This window comes from Agelaius phoeniceus, chromosome 18 (genome assembly GCF_051311805.1).
Source record: "Agelaius phoeniceus isolate bAgePho1 chromosome 18, bAgePho1.hap1, whole genome shotgun sequence".
Classification (NCBI taxonomy): domain Eukaryota; kingdom Metazoa; phylum Chordata; class Aves; order Passeriformes; family Icteridae; genus Agelaius; species Agelaius phoeniceus.
The window spans coordinates 11,285,865-11,306,187 of record NC_135282.1 but is presented as its reverse complement, the minus strand read 5'-3'; the positions used below and the strand labels follow the sequence as shown (position 1 = coordinate 11,306,187).

The window sequence follows — 20,323 nt, the reverse complement described above, 5'->3', positions numbered from 1 at the left end:
GCTAAATAGGTTCAGACATCTACGTGCATTCAAAAACTGCATCTGAATTATTACAATTCTTATTTGCCTCTTCCACCTATAAACTCACTGTGATTCCACAGACACACCTGCATGCCTGAATAAGTTACATAAAACCGGATTCAAACATTGCCCGTTCTTCCCCAAATGAAAAGTCTTATTCTGCTGAAATGTAGTTAACATTTCTCCCTCAGGGCTTCCTGATATTCCAAGTTCTTCCTTCACTCAGCGATAGCAGAAAGCTCCAAGAACAGAGCTGCACAATCATCACCTCCAATCAGCTCTAATTGAAGGCTGACACGAGACAGAATGAGAAACTAGCACTGCAATTAATACAGACAGGAAAAAACAAGACTGTGGGAGCAGCATCATTATCGGTAAAGCTCTGGCAGAACCCTCAGGTTGTGGCTTGTTGGCACACTACCACCTGTGAGGTAGAGTTTAACTACTCCATAGGGCACAAATACGAGGGAGGGAATAAACTGGTGGTGAATTCACCACAAATGGTGAATACCTGGTGAACTTCTGGCCCTTTTAGCTCAGTGTTCAGACTGAAACTTTAAGAAATTATTAACGTGGAACTCCATTGATCCTCTCAAAAGAAGCCTGAATCAAGGAATCCAGACTGAATTCCTAAAATGCAGTGTGACATACTTCTGTAGGATCTTCCTGAAACAGCAAAACTACAAATGAAACACAGAATTCTCACAGGAAACACTTGCCCCCTCACAGTGATTCACCCAGGGTCTCCCAATTCATTTCCAGGACGCCATTCCCTGCTCAATACATGTAAAAGACCAAGCAAAAAGCTGGTACACACCTGTATCCCCGTGGAAACAGCTGTCCTGGTGACACCTCGCAGAGGGCAAATCTCCATCGCTTGGCCAGATCTGTCCTGTTTTTCGTACACCCACGATGGTGGCCTCAGACACGATGACCTGCTGCTGCCGGTGCCGCTTTTGAGACTGGGGCGTCGGTGGGCTGCTGCTGTCAAAGGACTGCTGGGAGTTCTGCGAGGGGGAGCGGCTCTTATCCCGATACATGCGGTACGTGGTGGGGCTGGGGGACACGTGGCTGGACTGTCCTGAGGAGAAGTCTTCCTCACTGGAGGTAAGGTTCTCATTAGAGCTACAATCAGGAGTGTATCCTCCTCCAATGTCTTCAAAACTCCTGGGGGAATAAGATCTCCTGGGCCACGTGAGATGTTTTTCCTGGTCAGGTGGGCCCTGATTTCGCAGAATAGGTCCTTTTCCTTCTCCTTCCCCCATCATTCCACCAACGTAGATACTCTGATACGGCTGGAAGTCCATGGGCTGCCAAGGTGAGCGGTTGCTGCCGTTGGCATTAATCAGGTTATCTTTCAGAAACTTGGGGTTCAGTTCAGCATCCTCGTATTCCCCATCATAGCCAAAGCTGCTCTCTGAGGACCTTCCCCTGTAGGCAGGCCTCTGGAACTCACTGAAGCTGGGTACCATGTTAGAAGGGAGGGAGTGCAAAGACTTTTTGCGTTCCATTTGCATGGCTTGGCTGCCAAGAGAGCTTATTTTATCTGAAACATCTTTATCGTTGACCTTTACTAGACCCTTCTCGTGATGATACTCCATGTTCACATAAAAGGGCTTCTCAACAACATCCTTGTTGTCACCAGAAGAGTGCGAATTCACCTTTTTCATTCTCTCAAAATTGGACCTTAAGGCTGCCACACTGGTACTGTTCCCTCTCTCCTTAGGTTCAAATGACCCCTCCTTCTCAGCAGATCCCACCAGTCTGCGAGTGGAAGCCGATCTGTGTTTTGAAGGAGAGCCATCTGTATCACAGCGATTCTCCATGTCTTCTACAACTCTCTTCAGTTTCTCTTCACCGTAGTACTTACACCTGTCCTGCTCTCCTTCCCCGTGGTGGGGGCTGTCCAAAGGTGACAGGTCTGACCCATCGCTCTGGGTGGACAGCTTCCGCATAGAGGGTATCCTGGGTTTGAACTTTTCCTCCCCGTGATGTGACTTGCTTTTTTCATATTCGTCCTGGTCAGCAGACTGGTGATGATGCAGGTCCTGGATCTGCTGCTCTGCACCCCCTTCAGGCAACTGAGAAACACGTTTAAAACCCCATCTCTGTCTATCATAGCTTTTTTTCTCCTTTGCCAGAAGAGTCTGCAGGTAAATCATGCGGAACCTCTCCTTATTAACCTCCATCTCCAGTCTCCGGATAGATGATTTGCACATCTCCAGTTCCTGTTCAATGTCTCCCACAGATTTCAGCTCCATTTTAGGAGGCTCAGAGTCTGCAAATTGTGCTTTCCAAGCCTCTACAAACCCCACAGGGTCCACCATTTTGCATACGGGAGTAAGTGGAGAATACGAGAAGGAGGCTGGAGAGAAAGAGGTGGAAAGAAAAAACCAACCGGATCTCACATGTAGAAGCAGAAACAGCTCGGGCAGGGTCAACTCAGCGCGTCTCTTTCGCGGTCCATGCAGGGCACCGGGAGGCAGGCAGCAATCCTCTCTCGCAATCGTCTCTCTTCCCCGTCTCCTTCTGCTTCTGCCGGCCCCAGCCCCGCGTACACTCGCTACTCTCTCCCCGGCATGACCGATCGTTTGCTGCCGAACAACAATGCTCCCACCCCGGCGATCCCCGAGCACTTCAAAGCGCGTGGACAAAGGAGCGGGCTCGGGGCGGGGGAGGGAAGGTAAATATCGCCCCCCACCCACCTCCTGTCGCCGCCGTCCTGGGCACGGTCCTCAGCGCGGCCACGCTCCGGAGCCCTCCGCTCCGCGCTGCCTCGGCAGCCCCCGTGTTGTGCTTTCTCTTTCTCTCTCCTCCTCTCCCCCTGCCCCTTTCCCTGTCTCCTCCTCCCGGCTATTGTGCTGCGCTCGGGGCGCACACGGTCCCCGCGCGGGCGGCGATGCGGCGGCGCGTCCCGGCCGAGCTCCGCCGCTACCCGGCGGTGCCCGAGCGCCCCGCGGCCCCGCGGGAGCCCCCCCGGCGGCGCAGCCCCCGCTGCCCAGGCCGGCCCATCGCGGCCCGGCTCCGGCGGCGCTGCGGAAGGGGAGGGGAGGGAAGGACCCGGCGCAGGCACTGACACGGCGCTGGGGCCTCTTAAAGGGGCAGCCGGGCCGGGGGAGCCGCGGGGGTGGGGGGGCCCCGCGCCTTCCTCACGGCTGCCCGTGAGACAAAGGCAAAGTCCTGAGCGGTCCCGGCCGCTGCCCCTGCAGCCTGGGCATCCTCGCACCGTACGGACATGACCATAGCTAAGACTGATTAAGAACATGCCAAGCACACAGCCCTGTGTGCATAGGGAGGTATCCATTCCCGGCCATACAGCCGTGCCCTCATATATTATGTATAAACACCAGCACGTCTCTGTGCTCGCTCTTGTGTTCATAGCAAGGCTCTCCCCCCAGGCATTGATGCAGCTCACCTTCAAAGGTCACGTTTTCCCCCACTCACGTAAGTGCTGGTTAGTAGCAGGCTTGTCAGTCCCTCAATCCTACCTTCCTTGCCAATAAATTATAAGCTGGGTTTCAGAGATGGGCAACTGCTACTCCAAAATAACTCTGATACTGACAATATCAGTATTAATTATCTCATTTCTGAGATGGGCAACTGCTACTCCAAAATAACTCTGATACTGACAATAAAGGCTGCTTTGCTTGGGCATTAGTCTCACTTTTGTCCTATATATTATTTAGCCCCACACTTCACCTCTGGGTGAAGGGTGGCAAATGATTTAAACAGAATTCTGGCTACCAGGTATTATTTTCCTTGAGAAATCACACCATCACACTTCCTTCTTAACCTTGCTTACAGCATGTGTCCTTTCCATATACTAATTCAACCTCTAAAAAAAGGGTAACAAGCAACCAAAGCTCCATCTTTGCTGTTTGGAGGACAGGCAAAGACAATATGGACCCCTCATATCCCCCATAAAACTGTTTCTTTCGTGGTTCTGGTGAAGCATATTTTTCTGGTACATGTTGTTAGAAAAGAGAGTGGGATATAGCTCTGATAAGAGCTAATAAAATCCCATAGGAATGAAAAGCACAACTCCACAGGAGTAGCTCTCTTACCTTTGAGATATGTACTGTTTCAAAATCCATTAAACAGTTTTCCTCTCCATGCTTTTTTATATGCCAATGAAAATATTTTGGGGTACTTTCAGCTATATCACAAATGGCTACTCATATATTCACTTTTGCATAGTCCATCCCTCTTGGTTTTGTTTCCTGGCTTTAACTGCTTTTCCTGCACTTGTTTCCTCAGCTTTTAACACAGAACAGGCTTTGGCTGACCTATATGGAAAACAGATTATGAGCTAAATAATTATAAAATCTATATGTTTAATAAATAACTCTATAAATCATTCAAGACTTCTCAATCTGTCCCAGAAATAAAATAAACTGCCTTTTCTCTATTGATACTATTTGTTTGCTTAGCAGCAGTTTGACCAACAAAATTCTGACATGCAATGTATTTCTAGGAATAATAAGATTGTACTGGCATGGTTATAAACAATGGCAGGTATGTGACATCACTGGGATCTGTTCTGAATTCATATAGAACTTTTACTGAAGGCTCAGCATTCTGATTTATTTCTGGAGTGGTTTCTATTTGGCTCTGCTTTTCTGACATTTGTGTCCTTTATGGAGGGAGGAAGAATTGTAATGAGTCACAAGAGGGATTTCTGTGTGCACACTTACCTTTGAGTGAATAACACTGTCAAACAACTACACCCTCTGTATCTACTGCGGTAGCACAACTCCAGAAATTCCACTGGGAATTGAAGCGTCCTCTGAATTTTTGCTGATACTTTATGCATTGAAGACAGCAGCATTTTAACTGGATATAAAATTTCTTTACGGCGGCAGACACATACCTGTGATGTGAGCCCGAGATCCTGCGATGAGGGGCTGAGCTCAGGCCGGCCTGGCCGCACATCCCCTCTGCTGGCCGGTGAGAGATCGCAAAGCGCTTCGAACCCGCACGGATCCGATCCTGCGGCGACCGCCGGGCTCCCTCTGGTGGGAAGAAGGAGCCGCTCGGCTCTGGGTAGAGCTCTCGAGCTGCCACTCGAGCGATGCTCCTCAGCATCATCCCACGCGGAAGAACCGGGGGGTTTAAGGACAAACAAACCAAAAACCGTAGGACATAAGCTGAGAGCTTTTAAAATGAGAAATAAGACATGGTTTCTGATTACTATGTGGCTGAAACTGAAAAATCGGATTTTTGTTAACACAAAGCAGCACTCTTGGAGGAGTTGGACAAAGCTGACAAGTCTTGGGAAGTCCCATTCAGTCTAAATCATTCTATGAAGCCGGGGAAAAAAAGGAACTCTCCTTCTCCAAATTCAGACAACGGCAATTTCTCACTGTGAGAACTACTTCAAGATCAAAAACACAGCAAAGTGATCAACCCTCTCCATCACCATATCCATGTTCTCCTTGCCAAACATTTCACTTGAACTTGCCTGCTCAGAGGTGTGATACAGAGTGTTCAGGGCATTCACTCACCAGTGTGTTACATCAGAACAACCCCTAACTATCAATGGGAAGCTGAAGACACAGAGGGGGACAGATTTATTCATGGAGAATGGAGTCCAGTTCCACCACAATGTAAACCTGAGCTGGGAACCAACAGGATTTACAAAGTTCTGAATCCCATGACCTATATAAGTATAAACAGCCATACCTTAAGTGTCAAATACTAACTCAAAAGATGAATAACACTGTTAAAAATTAAAAGAAAAGGCTTTTATAGTAAGAAATTAACTTTGTCAGGTGGCTCTCTTAAATGGCTTTTGATCCATTACCAGAGGATTTGCTCAGCACCAATGCATCCACAATCCATGAACACATTAGCTTTTCCTTATTAAAGACAAGAAACAGCACAACTTCAGTACTTCTTTTGGGAAATGGATTGTTACAGTTGCTCTTTATCTTTGCTTCAGACTGACTCCAAAGTTTACTTCAATTTCTCACCTGCAAATTCCACAAGGAAGCTGAAACTGTTACTGTTGCCATGATCACTGGGGGGATTTCAACTGGTATAGAAATCATGGTTTACCCTACCTATAGTGAGAGTTAATAAAGTTTTTTCAACACCGTTTTCCAAAATATTAAAGCTTCTTCAAAGCCAATTAAGTTGCTGATAGAATGAATTTACAGAGATAAAACATTGGCCAGGTAGAACTTACACATTTATATTTATTTTCTATAGTTAGTTTCTTTTGTGCTTTTCTAAGCAACTAATCATTTACAACATGATCCAAGATTCATTTTAGATGATAAATTATTAATATGGAGTTCTTTGCAGGGGAGGTTCCAGTGATGCTAAAAACACCCTTAAAACCCCAAACACACAAACAAAAATTACAACAAAAACCCAACAAACCACCAAACAAAAAACACCCAGTCTCAAAGCATCCATCATTTAATAGACTTAGGCTATTGTGCCATGATGGCTGATGACTGATAGAGTATTACATTTGTATGTGGAGTTTTTGGAGCTCCAGATGACACAAAACAGCAATGACATCATGCAATGTGCTGAATCCCTAGGAAAAACCTGTCCCAGTTGATTTCCCAGGCAACATGATCGTGTTGTTGAAGACTTGGCATCTCTGTGACTTTGTACAATAATGGAGCTCAACAACAGAAGAAACCCTTAGGAAATAGATTTCTTGGTGGAAAAAAAAAAAACCAACCAAAAATGGATATTTTCTTAGCTTTGTTCCTGAGTCATTTTGCAGTGTAAGCATTTTTTTGTGTCAGCAGTGAAGCCCAGCTAACCTGATCAGCTGCAGCAGAGTGAACCATCTCCACTCTCACTCAGCAAACACAAGGCCATGGCTGCCCAGCCAGAGCCTGTGCTACAAGCACAGTGTCAATTCACCTCTCTTGTGAAGCAGACTCTGGAACTGAACAACTGCACAGAACATCAGAAGGTCAAAACATTACACATTTGGATAAAGAGCTCCTTTTGTACCCTCACAGATTCATTTTTTCCACCAAATGCTACATTTGTGTCCTTGCCAACAGGCAGCACAATTGCCAAAGTGAAGATTATCTGACAAAAAAAGACACAGAGTTCCTAGATCTCTATTCATCATATTCTAGGAAGCTGCTCTAACTTACGTCAAAAGGGAAAATAATAAAAGCATGCTCAAGCTCTTTTCTCCACTTTTTCCAATTTCTTATCAAAGTGGGAAAAATGGCAGAGAATCCAAAATATTTTCAGATTGATGCATTTCTTTATTGATGTCTGCATTTCAGATTGACGCATTTCTTTAATGATGTCTGCATTTCTCAGCAGCTCAAATCTGAGTCCTGTTATAATTATTTTTAAAGATACTCTTGATTCTGCAACAATTGAATAAATAACCTAAGAAACAGTACCTTGTAACTATTCATAGGTTTTCCTTCTCTTCCTTTAAATTAATTGCAATATGAAACTTAGAGCATTATATATATCTTTTTAATGCCAGCAAGCCTGACATGCTGGATATTAATACTAGAAACATGGAATTCTAGGCTAGAGACAACAGAGTATTAAGAGTTCAGAGAGCTATTGGCAAAATTTGAGGGAAATAATATGTTCCATTTTATGCACCTGTGTGACCATTCTTTCTTATTCAAGAGAATGGAAAAGAATAGCATTCTTATCTGGCAACATTTTTCAAAATATTAGACAGCTGTGTTAAAACAACTATGTTCCTACCTGGACTTCTTTTAGGCTTGGAAATATTTAATACTGGGCTCTGATTCTCAAGTGGAAAATGAAAAGTAATCAACATTTTTCCTGGATGGAGAAACCACAGTGGAAACTATGCAGTCTGCATTTGTGTACTTCCAAGTCTGATATTTGAAAAGATTTACTTTCAAATACTTTTAAAATACTTGGAATGCATAATAAAAGCAAATCAGAGTTATATTTACATGATTGTTTTAAAAGGCAAAACCATATTGACACCACCCTTCATTCTGAACTGCCACTTGTTTCCTGCTCCCACTGGAGAATGCCACTTCACTAGCTAAGATTTCTAGAGAATTATCAGAAAACAACACACTAAAATGACATCATTTTTGACTACAAGCCTTTTTGGCAGACAGGTGAGCCCACAGCACTGGCAATGTCTTCCTGCATTAAGACAAGGATGTTATGTTTCAGCTACACAGAGAAAGGTTTGCATAACAATTGTACCACCCTGCACAGGGAGCCTGCAGCAGCAAGGGAACTCTCAGCAAGAAAGTTTGGGTAAGTTTTTCCTTCCTCATTTCTAAAATTAAAGCTCACTATTTCTGGTTTGAGGGCATTGTTGGAGAGAAGTGTGGCACTTGCAGAAACAGGTGACAGTTAGCAGCAGCTCAGGCTGACTCCAGCATTGTCTTCTGGAACTTCCATTGTGTTCTTCTCTAGCTCTGTGGAAACAAAAAAGTTATCAAATCAACATACAAGAAGTTCCTCCATCTGATATTAAGGGTAACAAAAGCTGGATGCAGGCCCAGTCACTCCTGTATGCTAAAAAACTTATAAAATCAATATACAAGAAGTTCTACCATCTGATATTAAGGGTAACAAAAGCTGAATGCAGGCCCAGTCACTCCTGTATGCTGAAACCTGGGCAGACAATGATATGAAGATGCTTGCAGGTGTTTGAAACTGGCTCTAATGCTTGAAAAACCTCCCCAGTCCTTTGGACTATAAACAAGAAAAATGCACACAAAAAGCAGGACTCCACATACTGATGAGATTTCCTGCCCCAATCTGGGCCCTGTGCCCAGGAGTGCTCTCCAGCTCCTTTATCATGGACTGTTCAAAGGCCAAGGCAGCAACTCGGGAAAAGAATTCTTGGACATTTTCTCCTAGGAAACAAGACAGAAATGATGAGTTTTACAAAAGCACATCAACAGATGATCAGGCATAACAAGCACATCTGTCAACAGCTGACTACTCAATATTGGGACAGAACAGGCCTCCCCAACAATCTGTCTCTCATTCTGATCACTGCAGAAAGAATTTCTTATTTTCTTACTTTGGAATACGTACCCTGTGCTGCACCTTTATTTTTAGCCAGCAACAGAGAGAATTCATTTTGTGGTGTCATCTTTTTCCATTGCAAACGTTGAGTAGTAGTGCACATGTGTATTTATGTAACTATCTATGAATTATACATGCTCAGATACTGCAAAGCAGCTTGATTATTTCTTTCTGCATACACAACAGTGAAAGCACACATACAAATGCTCAAATAAAATCAGCCATTAATAAGCCTGAAGTTTCTCATGGCAACAAAACACAAGAACAACAAAAACCAGCACTGGGGGGGATAAGAAGTTCCTCCCACTCCACCATCAGCCCTCGTGGTTATGCTGTTTTCACATCCTTTGCAGTAATTTACCTGTTTTGGCTGACACCGACCAGTACTCTGCCTGCATGGCCTTGGCAAAACGGATGGCATCCAGCTCTGTCCTGTCACACACAGCACCTGACTGGGCAAACAAACCTGTGTCTGGGCTGCTGACAGCACCAGGCACTGCCACAGACCCACACTGATGCTTCCAGTTTTCTCAGTGGCCTTTCTGGCCTTGCCTAGGCTTGGGTAATCAGACATGGCTGCAAGAATGTTCAACTCTTTAGTACTGGCTTGAAAGGGAAGGCTCCACTCAGCTCCCACAGCACTGAAATAAAACAAGAGTTAACAAGTGGCTCTTGTATCTAGCACATCCCCTGTAAAGGACAATCAGGTCAGCAGCCCAGGTAATGGTCTTGAAATCCTTGTCAGCCCATCACTCTCAGCAGAAGAGTTGTGGGACCAACCAGTAACAGAATAAACAAGGTTTTTTTCAAAGCTTTAAAAAAGCTTTTTTCTACAGAAAGACAAACACAGGGCTGAGAATTGTATAGAGAAACTGCATTCACCCTGTTCTTTTGAAAATTATGTGCTATTCAATTAAGTAAGAAACCTTCCCTGTTCCTGAGTAATGAACACACCATTCCTTAAAAACCAATCTCCCTCTAATTTTTCCAATAGCTCTCTGAACTCTAACACTCAGTTGTGAGTATCTAGCTTAGAATTCCATATTTCTGGGATTCATATCCAGCATGTCAGGCTTGCTGGCATAACAAAAATACATATAATGCTCTAGATTTTGTACTGCAGTTATTTTAAATGGAGAGAAAGAAGAAAACCTATGAACCATTACAGAACAACAACAAAACCTTCAAGATCACTATGCTCGTTTATAAATGCTTGAAAAATGTCATGCAAGAAATATTTCACTAACTACCCATTTTTTTCAGTCTCTCCTTTAATTGGTTTCAAGTGGCCTCTTCAATTTACCTTTTAAATTTTTCACTCAAGGTCTTTATCTCAGTGACATTGTGCACAACTTGCAAGGGAAATGGCTTGAGGAACTAGGGAAATCTGATTTCCTTATCTGCACTCAATTTACTCACCACCAAATCTTTTTTTGTTCCAACCAGAAAGATGAAGCTGGAATCTGGCTCATTCTCCCTCAATGCATCTTCTAACCACTGTCTGAAATACCAAAAAAAAAACCAAACAAAACAGTCAGAGGGAACAAGGAGTACAGGAGAATATGACAGATAAAAGGGTCACAAGAAAAGTGAGTGGCAGAACTTGTGTGAGAGTATCAAAAGCCTCTTTTTCTAGACAGAGAGAGCAGTAGCTATTCCAACTCCTTTGAATGTCTCCCATTAAGGAAAAACCATACCCATGGCAGAGTACAAATTCAACAATCACTTCAGCACCCAGAGAGGAGATTCCTCAGTGTAAGGGAGAGGGCAAAGTTTGGTGCAAGATAAGGAGTAAGAAAGCAAGAAGCAACTGAAAAGGTATGAACCACATAGCAGGTTAGATACAAATGGGAATAAAGGGTGAAATAATCTATTCAGCATTATAAAACAGCTCCCTATGAAGGCTGTATGATTCTTGTCTCACAAGCTTTTATATTCTCGTTACTCTGGCAATCAAGTTTCTCTTGAGTCATCCAACACAAGTCAAGGAGGGAAGGGAGTGTGTGCATGTGTGGGAAATCAGGTTCACAGGCTTCAATTACTTTCAGCCAAGCAGAGACACTAATATATATATTATTTTACAAAGTCCTATGTAAATGAGCTAAGCACCATAGTACACATTCAAATCAGACAGAGTACAGGTTGTAAAGAAGTCTGTACCTGCATTCCAGTCACAACAGCACCTTAGAAATCCCTATACCCTGAGCTGTGACAGCAGTGTGGATCACAGACCCATGCAGGGCTTTGCAGCCTGCACTAAAAGCACAATGAGTGTACTCATAACAATTAGTGGGTTGTAACCAAATCATTACAAGGATCTGAACTAGTAAGTTTAGCTGTATCCACACACACTTGGAGTTTTAATTTTCTCTCCTCTTTTTGGCAGCCTATATCCCAGCAGAAACTAGAGAAAAAAAATTGGGATAACAGTGCAGCTAAAAAATGAAAGGCCCTTGAGACATCATGCATGGCATGCATCTCATCAATTTTATCATTTACATTAGATTCCAGCCTGTTATTCTATTTATACCAAATGAAGTAAAAAAAAAAAAGCCTTTGGAGTGCACTTCATCTTTTGCTGCATGTCTAGCTTTGGAAAGATCAAGCTTTCACTGAAGTGCCTCTCTCTCTGCACTGACTTTAAAGGAAGTCAAGTGTAAGCAGTTCAAATTCATGCTCTGCATTTTCTTCAGAAAAATCCCTCCCTATGTAATCCAAACTAGTAACTGTCATTTTTAATTTCTTAGCTCAACAGAAAATACACTCATGATCCAGCAAGCTCTTAACACCTACATATGGAAGGCAATTAAACCTGCTGTAAAAACCTTTAAAAGATAAGCCAAAATGCAGAAACTTACTTGGTGTGATCCAAAGTTTGGATATCAGCCAGATCAAACACTGTTATTATAGCTGCAATAAAAGACAAGACCAGAAAAAAGGCAATTAAATTAGAAAGTGTATCAGAAGTCTCTCCAACCTGTCTTGTTAAGCAGAGAGAATGTTTATGTATAAGGTGTAAGAACAGATTTAACACATAGGAAGTGGAGGACTATCCATTTGCTCATTCCTTTTCTTTTTCTAGCACCCAATAAGACCCAAGTCCTTAGTCCTCAATGGTTTATCTATAGTCTGCAGTCTATAGTGCTATCAACCCTTTCATTTTGGGACCACAAATTAACACAGGATTGTCTCTTACCAAGGGGAAAGCCAGAAATAGCCACCTCCAACTCCAGCATTCATCTCACCCAACCTCAAATTCTTTCCCCCAGTCACAAGTGCCACTTTCTATCAGTGCACCATCAGAACATCAGAGCTCACAGATGTGACAACACATCAGGTCATGAACTTCTTCATCCCTTCTTCCCTGCAACAATGGACAATCCATTCCACCACAGTGTGTGTGTAGGTACCTTCCTGAGGAGCATACATGGATCTAGGTTGCTGTCCAAAATACAGCCTCCCAACAAAAGCAGGATCAAATTAATATTGCTCTCACCCTCTGCTCCTCGGTAGTAAGCAGATGCAATGCACTTGAACTTCTCCTGACCTGCTGTGTCCCATCTGTGCAACAGGGGGAAAAAAGAAATTTCAGGTTAATGAAACCCAGGGTAACCTGAGTAAACATGTTAATGAAGCAGCAGACTGGTACAAGGCAGGGAAGAATGTGATACCAGGGAGGTGTCACCATCTGGAACATGTTATTCATTAACCACTGAGAGAAATACACTCAAGTTCTATTAGTCAATGAAGACATGCAAACACCATTTTTACCTTTTCTTAAAAAGCACTAATAATTTTGGAGCCAATTCTGCATGGTAATGTCTTTTCTTTAAAACATTTTTTTCTTTCACCTATGTAATTTGTATGTATTTCTAGGGCAATCTAGTTTTGTAAATTTTCTGTGTTAATACTAGCTCAGTCATGTATTAGCCCATGTTAGAATCTTGCAACTGCTAGATAAGATATCTGTCTCTACACTACAAATTAGAGACCTGCAGCTCAGTCTAGCAGGTACTAATGAGACCATTAAATAAAATCAAGAATGTCCTTCTCATTAATGAATATGATTTGCAGTGCCATCAGCTACTGCCAGCACTACAGAGGTGTGGGTTTTGTTGTAGCCTAGCACTGCCAGTCATGGATACTTGCAGATGTATCTTGTATGGAAATCTCTCAGCAAGAGGGGGCACTAGTGCTTATCATATGGAAATGTTCTACCCAGCTTCTGCAGACTTTGCAGATAATGCAACCTGACCCTACTGCTTCAGTTTGCAAAGTGCTGATGCACGAGGCTGGATTTTTAGAGGGACTCGAGTTCCAAAAAGAAAGCACCTGGCAAAACTTCCCAAACACAATGACAGTGAAATCAGTGGGAAATGGATTTTTCAATAAATACCACAAGCCATCTATTTACATCAGTGATCTCACCAGGAAAAAGAAAAGTGTTCCTAAGTAAAAAGGTTTTTAAAATTAATGCACTGAAATATCTCATGCAAAGCATCTTAGATCTGCTCTAGGTCACACTGCAGAGGATCCCATAATGCCCTCTACAGAACAATGTGGCTGGCCACAGGAACAAAGGGACACCACTCCACAGACCCTAAGCAGGTGAAGGGCAGGGTTCCCACCAGTCTGACAAGCAAAGCTGAAAATCCAAGATATTAGATTCTAATAAAACCACTCCAGCCTTTCTATGATTTAGGGATAATTAATTAGTTGCTAATTAAGAGGTGTTGAAATCACTGGACACCTTATCATTAATTTCAATGACTGCAGGAATAAAACCCCCAGTAAAGCCAAGTTCAAGCTCACTGCTCACTGTGCCTACTAAACTCAGACAAGAGACTGGGGTTACACCACCACTATGACAAAAGCTTCCACTTCTCTTTCATGAATGTTGAGTAAAAGTGACAGAACTCCACTGAAATAGTGCAACACATTCAAGATGAATTTTCATTTACAAGCTTGGAATATTTTTTTAGGCATGAGAAATCCAAGAGTAAAATTTCTACTAAAACTAAGTCCAGAGACAGAATCTTTTCTTCAGATCACATTATTCTTTGTGCAATTGTATCATATTTTAAAAGTCTTTATTCCACTACAGCCTGCAGCAATTCAAGCTCTGCTGAGACTGTACTCTGTGCAATGCTTAACCATGCTCTTTCAACTCACATCTGGAGGTTATATGGCATTCCAATTATCTCAAAATGTTCCATCTCAAAATCTACTCCAATGGTTGCCTTGTAGTCTCGGTCAAAATTATCTTTACAAAATCTGCAATTGAGGAAAAAAAAAAAAGATGAACAACTCACAAGACAAGTACAAATAACTGCAAAACTAACACTGTCTGGGGTAAATTATGAAGAAAAGAAAAAACTGTGGATTTACTAGATAATGTAGAAGCAGACATAAAAGATTTTCTAGATAACATAGAAGCAGACATAAAAGATTTTCTAGATAATGCAGAAGCAGACATAAAAACATAAAGACACCAAAAGAAAAGGAGATACTGTTTAACAAACTAGAAAGCACATATATCTAGGAAGCTCCCAGGATAATGGGAGACTCAGAATAAACCATCTTGGGGCTCTCAAGGGAGGTACAGTATCTTGCAGTTTCAGTTACAAGGGAATATATTTTGGGTCATAAATAATGACCCAAATGAAACCTAGGCTCAGACACTGAAATTGTTTTCTAACTGTTTAGCCTTTGGATTGGATTCCTTAAGAAAACACTGTATCATATTTGACTGGATAAAATTACCCAAGAATGTAACACCTACTGATTGAAGTGCTAGAGCACAACTTTCTGTGGTAATGTACCAAAACTGTCTCATACTCTGGACTTCATTTTCTCCTCTTTTAATAATAAAACCACAAAGTACTGGTTCAGGTTCAAGCAGAACCATGGAGCACTGCTCTAAAGCCAGCAATGGAGATGTTATAACACTTATCTGAGAAACAGGAGAATCAAACCATCAGCTGAGATACACCATACCTGTTGATAAGACTGGTTTTGCCAACATGCAGGTCTCCTACCACAACCACTTTGGATATTTTCAGCCTGTTATAAATATTTGAAAAGATTACATAGTGTTAGTAAGTAGTAATTTCACAGTCTCCTTCTAAAAATTCTGATTTAGATCTCTAAATTGCAAGTGAGGAGCACAGGCACCTGTGATTTCAGTTTATCTACATGCCACTGTGCTGCACAGTCTGAGTCTTGAACTGTGACAAAGTCACCAAGAGACCAAACCCTTCTGGAGCAGAATAGTCCATTTCTTACTCTAGTTTTTTCTTAATTTCAATTCAGTGGAACAAATTTTATTCTATTAAAGTTTCTTTGACTATAAGCATATGCATTTGGCATGATTTTACATAAGTTTAAACATAAGACCATAGTGCATCTGCATCCTTTGTATTCCAATTTATCTCAAGTTTCTCATTGACTTTAATAGTACAAACAAAGTCCTAAGTGCAGAAATAAGAAATTGCTGATAATAAAATAACCCATTGCAGAATGTGCCTCTGGGAAAAAAGGCCCACAGGGTTAGAGGCAATACATTTTCTGACTACCTGCAATAATAATAATCTGAACCTGGCTTCATGCAAATAATCCTCTTTGCTCTGGGTCCTCCCCCAGGACACAGCAGATGGGCTTTAGGTGACTCAGCCTGCATTCTTAAAATTGAAACTCTATCTCTTTTAGGAGATGCAGGTGGATAAGTGAATTTAAATTCATTTGTTGACCTAAACTTGGATTGACATCTCCTGTGCAAATGGTACAAAAATGGCTTGAGAGGTTTAATGCTCTTTTCTATCAAGGAATGGCTTTTTAACAAAGGAGTTCATCTTCTATTGAATACTATTTCTGGTTACATCAACTTCCATGTGATGCTGATGCCAAGTTAATCTATTCTAAATAGCTGAAAAATTGATTGGTAAACTGCATGGCCAATATCTCCAAAAAAGAAAAATAAAGCTATATGTGCCAGTCAACATTACCTGGGTGACCACAGACCCCTGTGCTCCTGATTACTGTTACTGAGAAAATACTGAATCAAATCATCAACCTTAAGGGAAAAGCCAAGGAGTAAGGGATGGTTTAGAGGTGTTTGTTCCATCAATTTGTACTGGGGAAAAAAAAGACTCCCTAGATCAGCCCAGGTAACACAATGAGGGACTGTCAGGAGAGTATTAAATAAAGCCATTAGCTGCTGAATTTATCAGACTACCCCTACTAATAAAATATTTCTTTGTCCTTTGGAAAGCTAATGGAAAAGATGATGGTTATTCCTGACAAGCTTTCAAGTACTGTACAAGACACTCTGGCTGCCATTCCTACTCCCACTCCACCAAAACATGACCAAATAATAATCATCTCTAGAAAGCAGTGCCAGAAGTAGTTTAATTCTATTCACAAAGACAAAACATAGCTTTTTAGTTATACTCTGTTACCAGAATAAATTACATACAGAGTTGGTTTACTATAGAAATAAAAAAACCCAAAAACCTAATAATAAAAATCCCAAACAAATACAACTTGGAAATGGAAGGAAAAAACTACTTCAGTTCAATAAAACATGTCTTACCTGGAAAATTGTCCAGACACTTGTAACAAATTTACATGAAACTAAGATAGTGACTGTGTTTCTAAAAAAGGAATAAAGTCACTGATGTCTCTCAGGGTGACATATTTTCAGTTAATTTTTTTTTTTTAGCAAGACTCCCTAGTGAAATGAATATAAAGTTGCATTTAAAGATGGATATCATGACAAGTCTCATGTCAGCAACTCCAGAGCTGGAGGAATAGTGAGCTAATTGCCAGTATTCATAGGAGCTCCACTTTATGGAGGATCCTTCACATTGAAACCAGAAGCATTTATCACTAAAATGTACAGCTATTTATTTTAACTGAATAGTGATGATTTCAACACAGTTTAGCTGTCTTGCCTTACTTCAGAGATGAAATCAGTAATAGTAACAGTTCTGGTGGAGAGATAATGCAGAGAAAAAACCAACTTCAAGATTCTTAGTAGAGTATAAATCAGCTTATTCTGATTTTTAAATGCTATATATTTACCAGAATTTTGCTCCAGTTTTAAGGAACCTTTTAAGAGAACTTCTCAGCATGTATACTTCAAAAAGACTAAAACCAGATTCCCAGATTTTTCAAGAAACTTGGAACTGCTGCCTTTATATCCCTGCAAAGCCTTTATTAACTGCTCCTTTGGAACACCTACAGAGAACACAGCAAGGCTGGATCTGTTAGATCTTTTGAACTCAGTGTTTATTTAAAGGGTGTTAAAAACCTTTTCATTTCTAAACTACTACAGCATTTTTTCAATGCCATCCCAGCAGAAGAAGAGGCACTCAATTCATGCACTGTGGAACAGGTCAGAGAACTGCCCCTTGCAGGGGCTTTGCTGCCTTGAAACACACTGGAGTAAGGAAAGCCAAGGAAGAAAGGAGGCTCTAAAGAGCTTCAGATACTTCCTTCCTTGCATACCTGGGTAATTACAAACTCACCCAGCTGTTCCAGGGCTCTGCTGACAAGCACTCCTGACCTGTGCATGGAAGTGCTCCTTCAGCTGCAGACAGGCCTCAGGTGTGTACCACTGAAAAGAGACAACAGCTGCTGGGACAAACTGCCTGATGGCCCCTTGGCAAGAAGTCCAGCTGGCAGGGAAAAGCAGATGAAGTGATTGTTCACAGGGTTTGTTATCCTGGCACAAGGAAAGGGCTAGGCTGGGTTAGAAGGCAGAAAGGCTTCCCCAGAGCTGTGTTTGTTCAAACTCCTTGGGACAGCACCATCCTTGGAGCTCCTTTCTGAGTGCCAGTGTCAGCATTGCCTAAGCACTCATGGCCAAATCCACTTGCTCATCATTCTGTGCCCCAGCAAGGGCCTTCAATTATCCCAACAATCCAAGAAAAACATGGATGGGACCATACCACCAGCAAGTCATTATTACCACCATGGGACCATACCACCAGCAAGTCATTAGAAAAACATGGATGGGACCATACCACCACCAAGTCATGATTACTGTGAAGTTTTTTCAATTGTATATAAGTGTGAAGCACTGTTTTTATTACTAACCCTTTAATGGGAATTAGTAAAATAGGAGGAAAATATATTTTACCTTGCATTTGTTTAAAATACCTGTGGTACTTTTCATAAAATTAAAGGCAAAATACATGGCTAAGATGAATGGAAAAAGTGAACTCCCTTAAAAGGATCTTTTGAACAACTGAAAAAAAACAAGTGGTAATTCCCTGCCCTTCACTGTTCTATTATACTTCAAATACAGAAGTCTTTGGGGACATCAAAGGTATTTTGTCTGTGTTTCTACAGTGCCTGCCCACTACATTTGATCTACTGTCTGACTAAGGTTCTTGCACAAACAGAAAATTAAAATTGCCTCAAATTCTTTAACCAAAGACTTCTAATTAGATTTTTTCGGCAAATTTAATGTCAGCTCTGGTTCCTCTTTGCCCTCAGTATTGAAGCTCTTATTCGTGTAATTATTACTGTTTGCTGAAAAAACAAATATTGTAAGATAATACTTGTGTCACAAGAGTCACTTTTTGTAAAGGTTAGAAAGAAGAATGGGGATTGTTATTAAAGAGTTCAGCATTGAATGGGACTATGAGGTCACATTAAACTTTGAAAGAATCTTAAATAACTTGCAATTTTAACAGAAGACAACAAGTGTACACTAAATTAAATTAAAATACCATATTAGCACAATGGAAAGATAGATCAGTGTGGCAGGGACTACATACTGTGACCAAAGGGATAAGAAATGCTTACCTTGGGAAACTGGGAGATTATTCTTTCTCTGCTCACTGGGGGAACCCAATGCGTTAGGCTGGACTTCATTCTCCAAGTTCAGTTAAACCCTACAAGTCTGAAAATACATAAAGAGAAACACAGTATTCAGGAATTACCTCAATACAGAGACATTCAGGAACTCCCTCCATAAAGACTAACCAAGTTCTTGCAGACTTGCCATCTTTTTTTTCCTTTTTTCTTTTCAATTCAACTGGTGGTTCTTCAACTCAGTGTGCAAGGAGGGGAAGCTGTTTCCCATGCAAACAGGACACCTCAGTGTGCACAGCTATAGCAGCAAGCAGTGGCCTTCTGAAACTACAAGGCACCAACTCTAATTCCCTGGAGGGCAGAGAATTGCTCACTTAATTCAAGCCAAGTGCTCACAGTTCAGCTCTCAAAGGACTCTGCAGTGTTTAATTTTAAAATCTTACTCATCATTGTTTCAAATGCCTCTGCACTAAGTACATTATTTAATGTTAGGGATCCCAGATTTCATGTGGTCAGAAGAAGGGAGGAAAGATGAAGCTGCCACATTTCTTGGCACAACCTCAAACTTTCCTCCAAGATCAGCTCAGAAAGAATGAAATCTGTCTGACATAAAAAAAGAAGAATGTTCACATGAAAATCACAAATGCATTCAGATGTCTCACCTGAGCTACATCAATTTGGTTATGTAAGGAAACCTCGTGGGCTGCTGGGGGAGGGGACTCAAATTAGGGGACTGATTTCTTACTGGCATTCAAAAGAACATTTCTAAAGGGACCATTTCCATCACGTAGCAAAGTGTAAGGAAGGACTCACCGAGCAGCAGCTGATGCAGAGGATTCCAGCCACACAAGCAGCCCAGCCCCTGCTCCGTGGCCATAGCAACAGGTTTGCAACAATTCCCTTCCTCCCCCTCTTCCACAGCCCAGGAAGGCGGAGATGCAGTAATTGAACTACACACAGAGCAGTAGTTTTAAAACAACAAACTCGTTCTAGTGGTCATACAGATAGAGTCCTTTGATTCCTTTGATCAGAAACTGCTCCTCAATAAACCCAATGGTCCCTAATCCTGAATTAGGCAACAGCTCCATTTTATTCAGAGATCCTTGTATATATGGATACCAAGAGCAGGATTAGCCTATTAGGCAAGGAACCAATGGAGGGGGAACTGTGACAGTGCTAATATTAAGCATAGCAGCAATTATAAAGAAACTCCCAAGGGATTCTTCCAGCATTTCAACTTGATTTCATCTCAGCTTTAAAGTCAGAATGCGCATGCCACTAATGAGACATTCTGAATTACATAAATGTCTTTCTGCTCATTAATAATCTTGCTTTCTAATGTACAAAACACCAAAGACAAGGAATATTAGATAGCCATTTTGCATTACCTAAGTTTTGTTGATTAGCTCATTAATTTAGACAGTATTTAGTAAGCCAGAATACAACTTAA

General features: G+C 41.7%; 2 protein-coding genes across 6 annotated transcripts in view; both read right to left on the bottom strand.

The window, feature by feature from the left end:
• BCR (BCR activator of RhoGEF and GTPase) overlaps window positions 1-3,065 on the bottom strand; it is a 98,739-nt gene extending 95,674 nt beyond the window's left edge. Inside the window, exons 1-2 of the mRNA XM_054645624.2 lie at window positions 2,727-3,065; window positions 839-2,386 (exon numbers count right to left, since the gene is read on the bottom strand). Coding sequence (XP_054501599.2) covers window positions 839-2,348 — 1,510 coding nt within the window. The 5' untranslated portion in view covers window positions 2,349-2,386; window positions 2,727-3,065. The remainder of the gene's footprint in view (window positions 1-838; window positions 2,387-2,726) is intronic.
• A 2,678-nt stretch (window positions 3,066-5,743) lies between these two features.
• On the bottom strand, window positions 5,744-20,064 carry RAB36 (RAB36, member RAS oncogene family). Of its 5 annotated transcripts, none has more exons than XR_013184598.1 (11): window positions 19,687-20,064; window positions 18,865-18,961; window positions 17,580-17,668; window positions 15,049-15,114; window positions 14,224-14,325; window positions 12,548-12,612; window positions 11,910-11,961; window positions 10,471-10,552; window positions 9,413-9,499; window positions 8,757-8,876; window positions 5,744-8,432 (listed from the first exon to the last, which is right to left on the bottom strand). XR_013184598.1 is itself a non-coding variant. In XM_054645849.2 (11 exons), exons 2-11 carry the CDS (start codon window positions 18,931-18,933, stop codon window positions 8,368-8,370), a joined length of 801 nt encoding a protein of 266 aa, XP_054501824.2. In that variant the 5' UTR covers window positions 18,934-18,961; window positions 19,687-20,051; the 3' UTR covers window positions 5,744-8,367. The 5 variants fall into 5 exon arrangements, 4 of the variants coding, with proteins under 4 accessions (XP_054501824.2, XP_077043763.1, XP_077043765.1 ...); XM_054645849.2 differs by having other exon boundaries at window positions 9,413-9,503; window positions 19,687-20,051; XM_077187648.1 differs by lacking the exon at window positions 19,687-20,064 and adding an exon at window positions 19,536-19,674 and having other exon boundaries at window positions 9,413-9,503.
• Window positions 20,065-20,323: the final 259 nt, after the last annotated feature.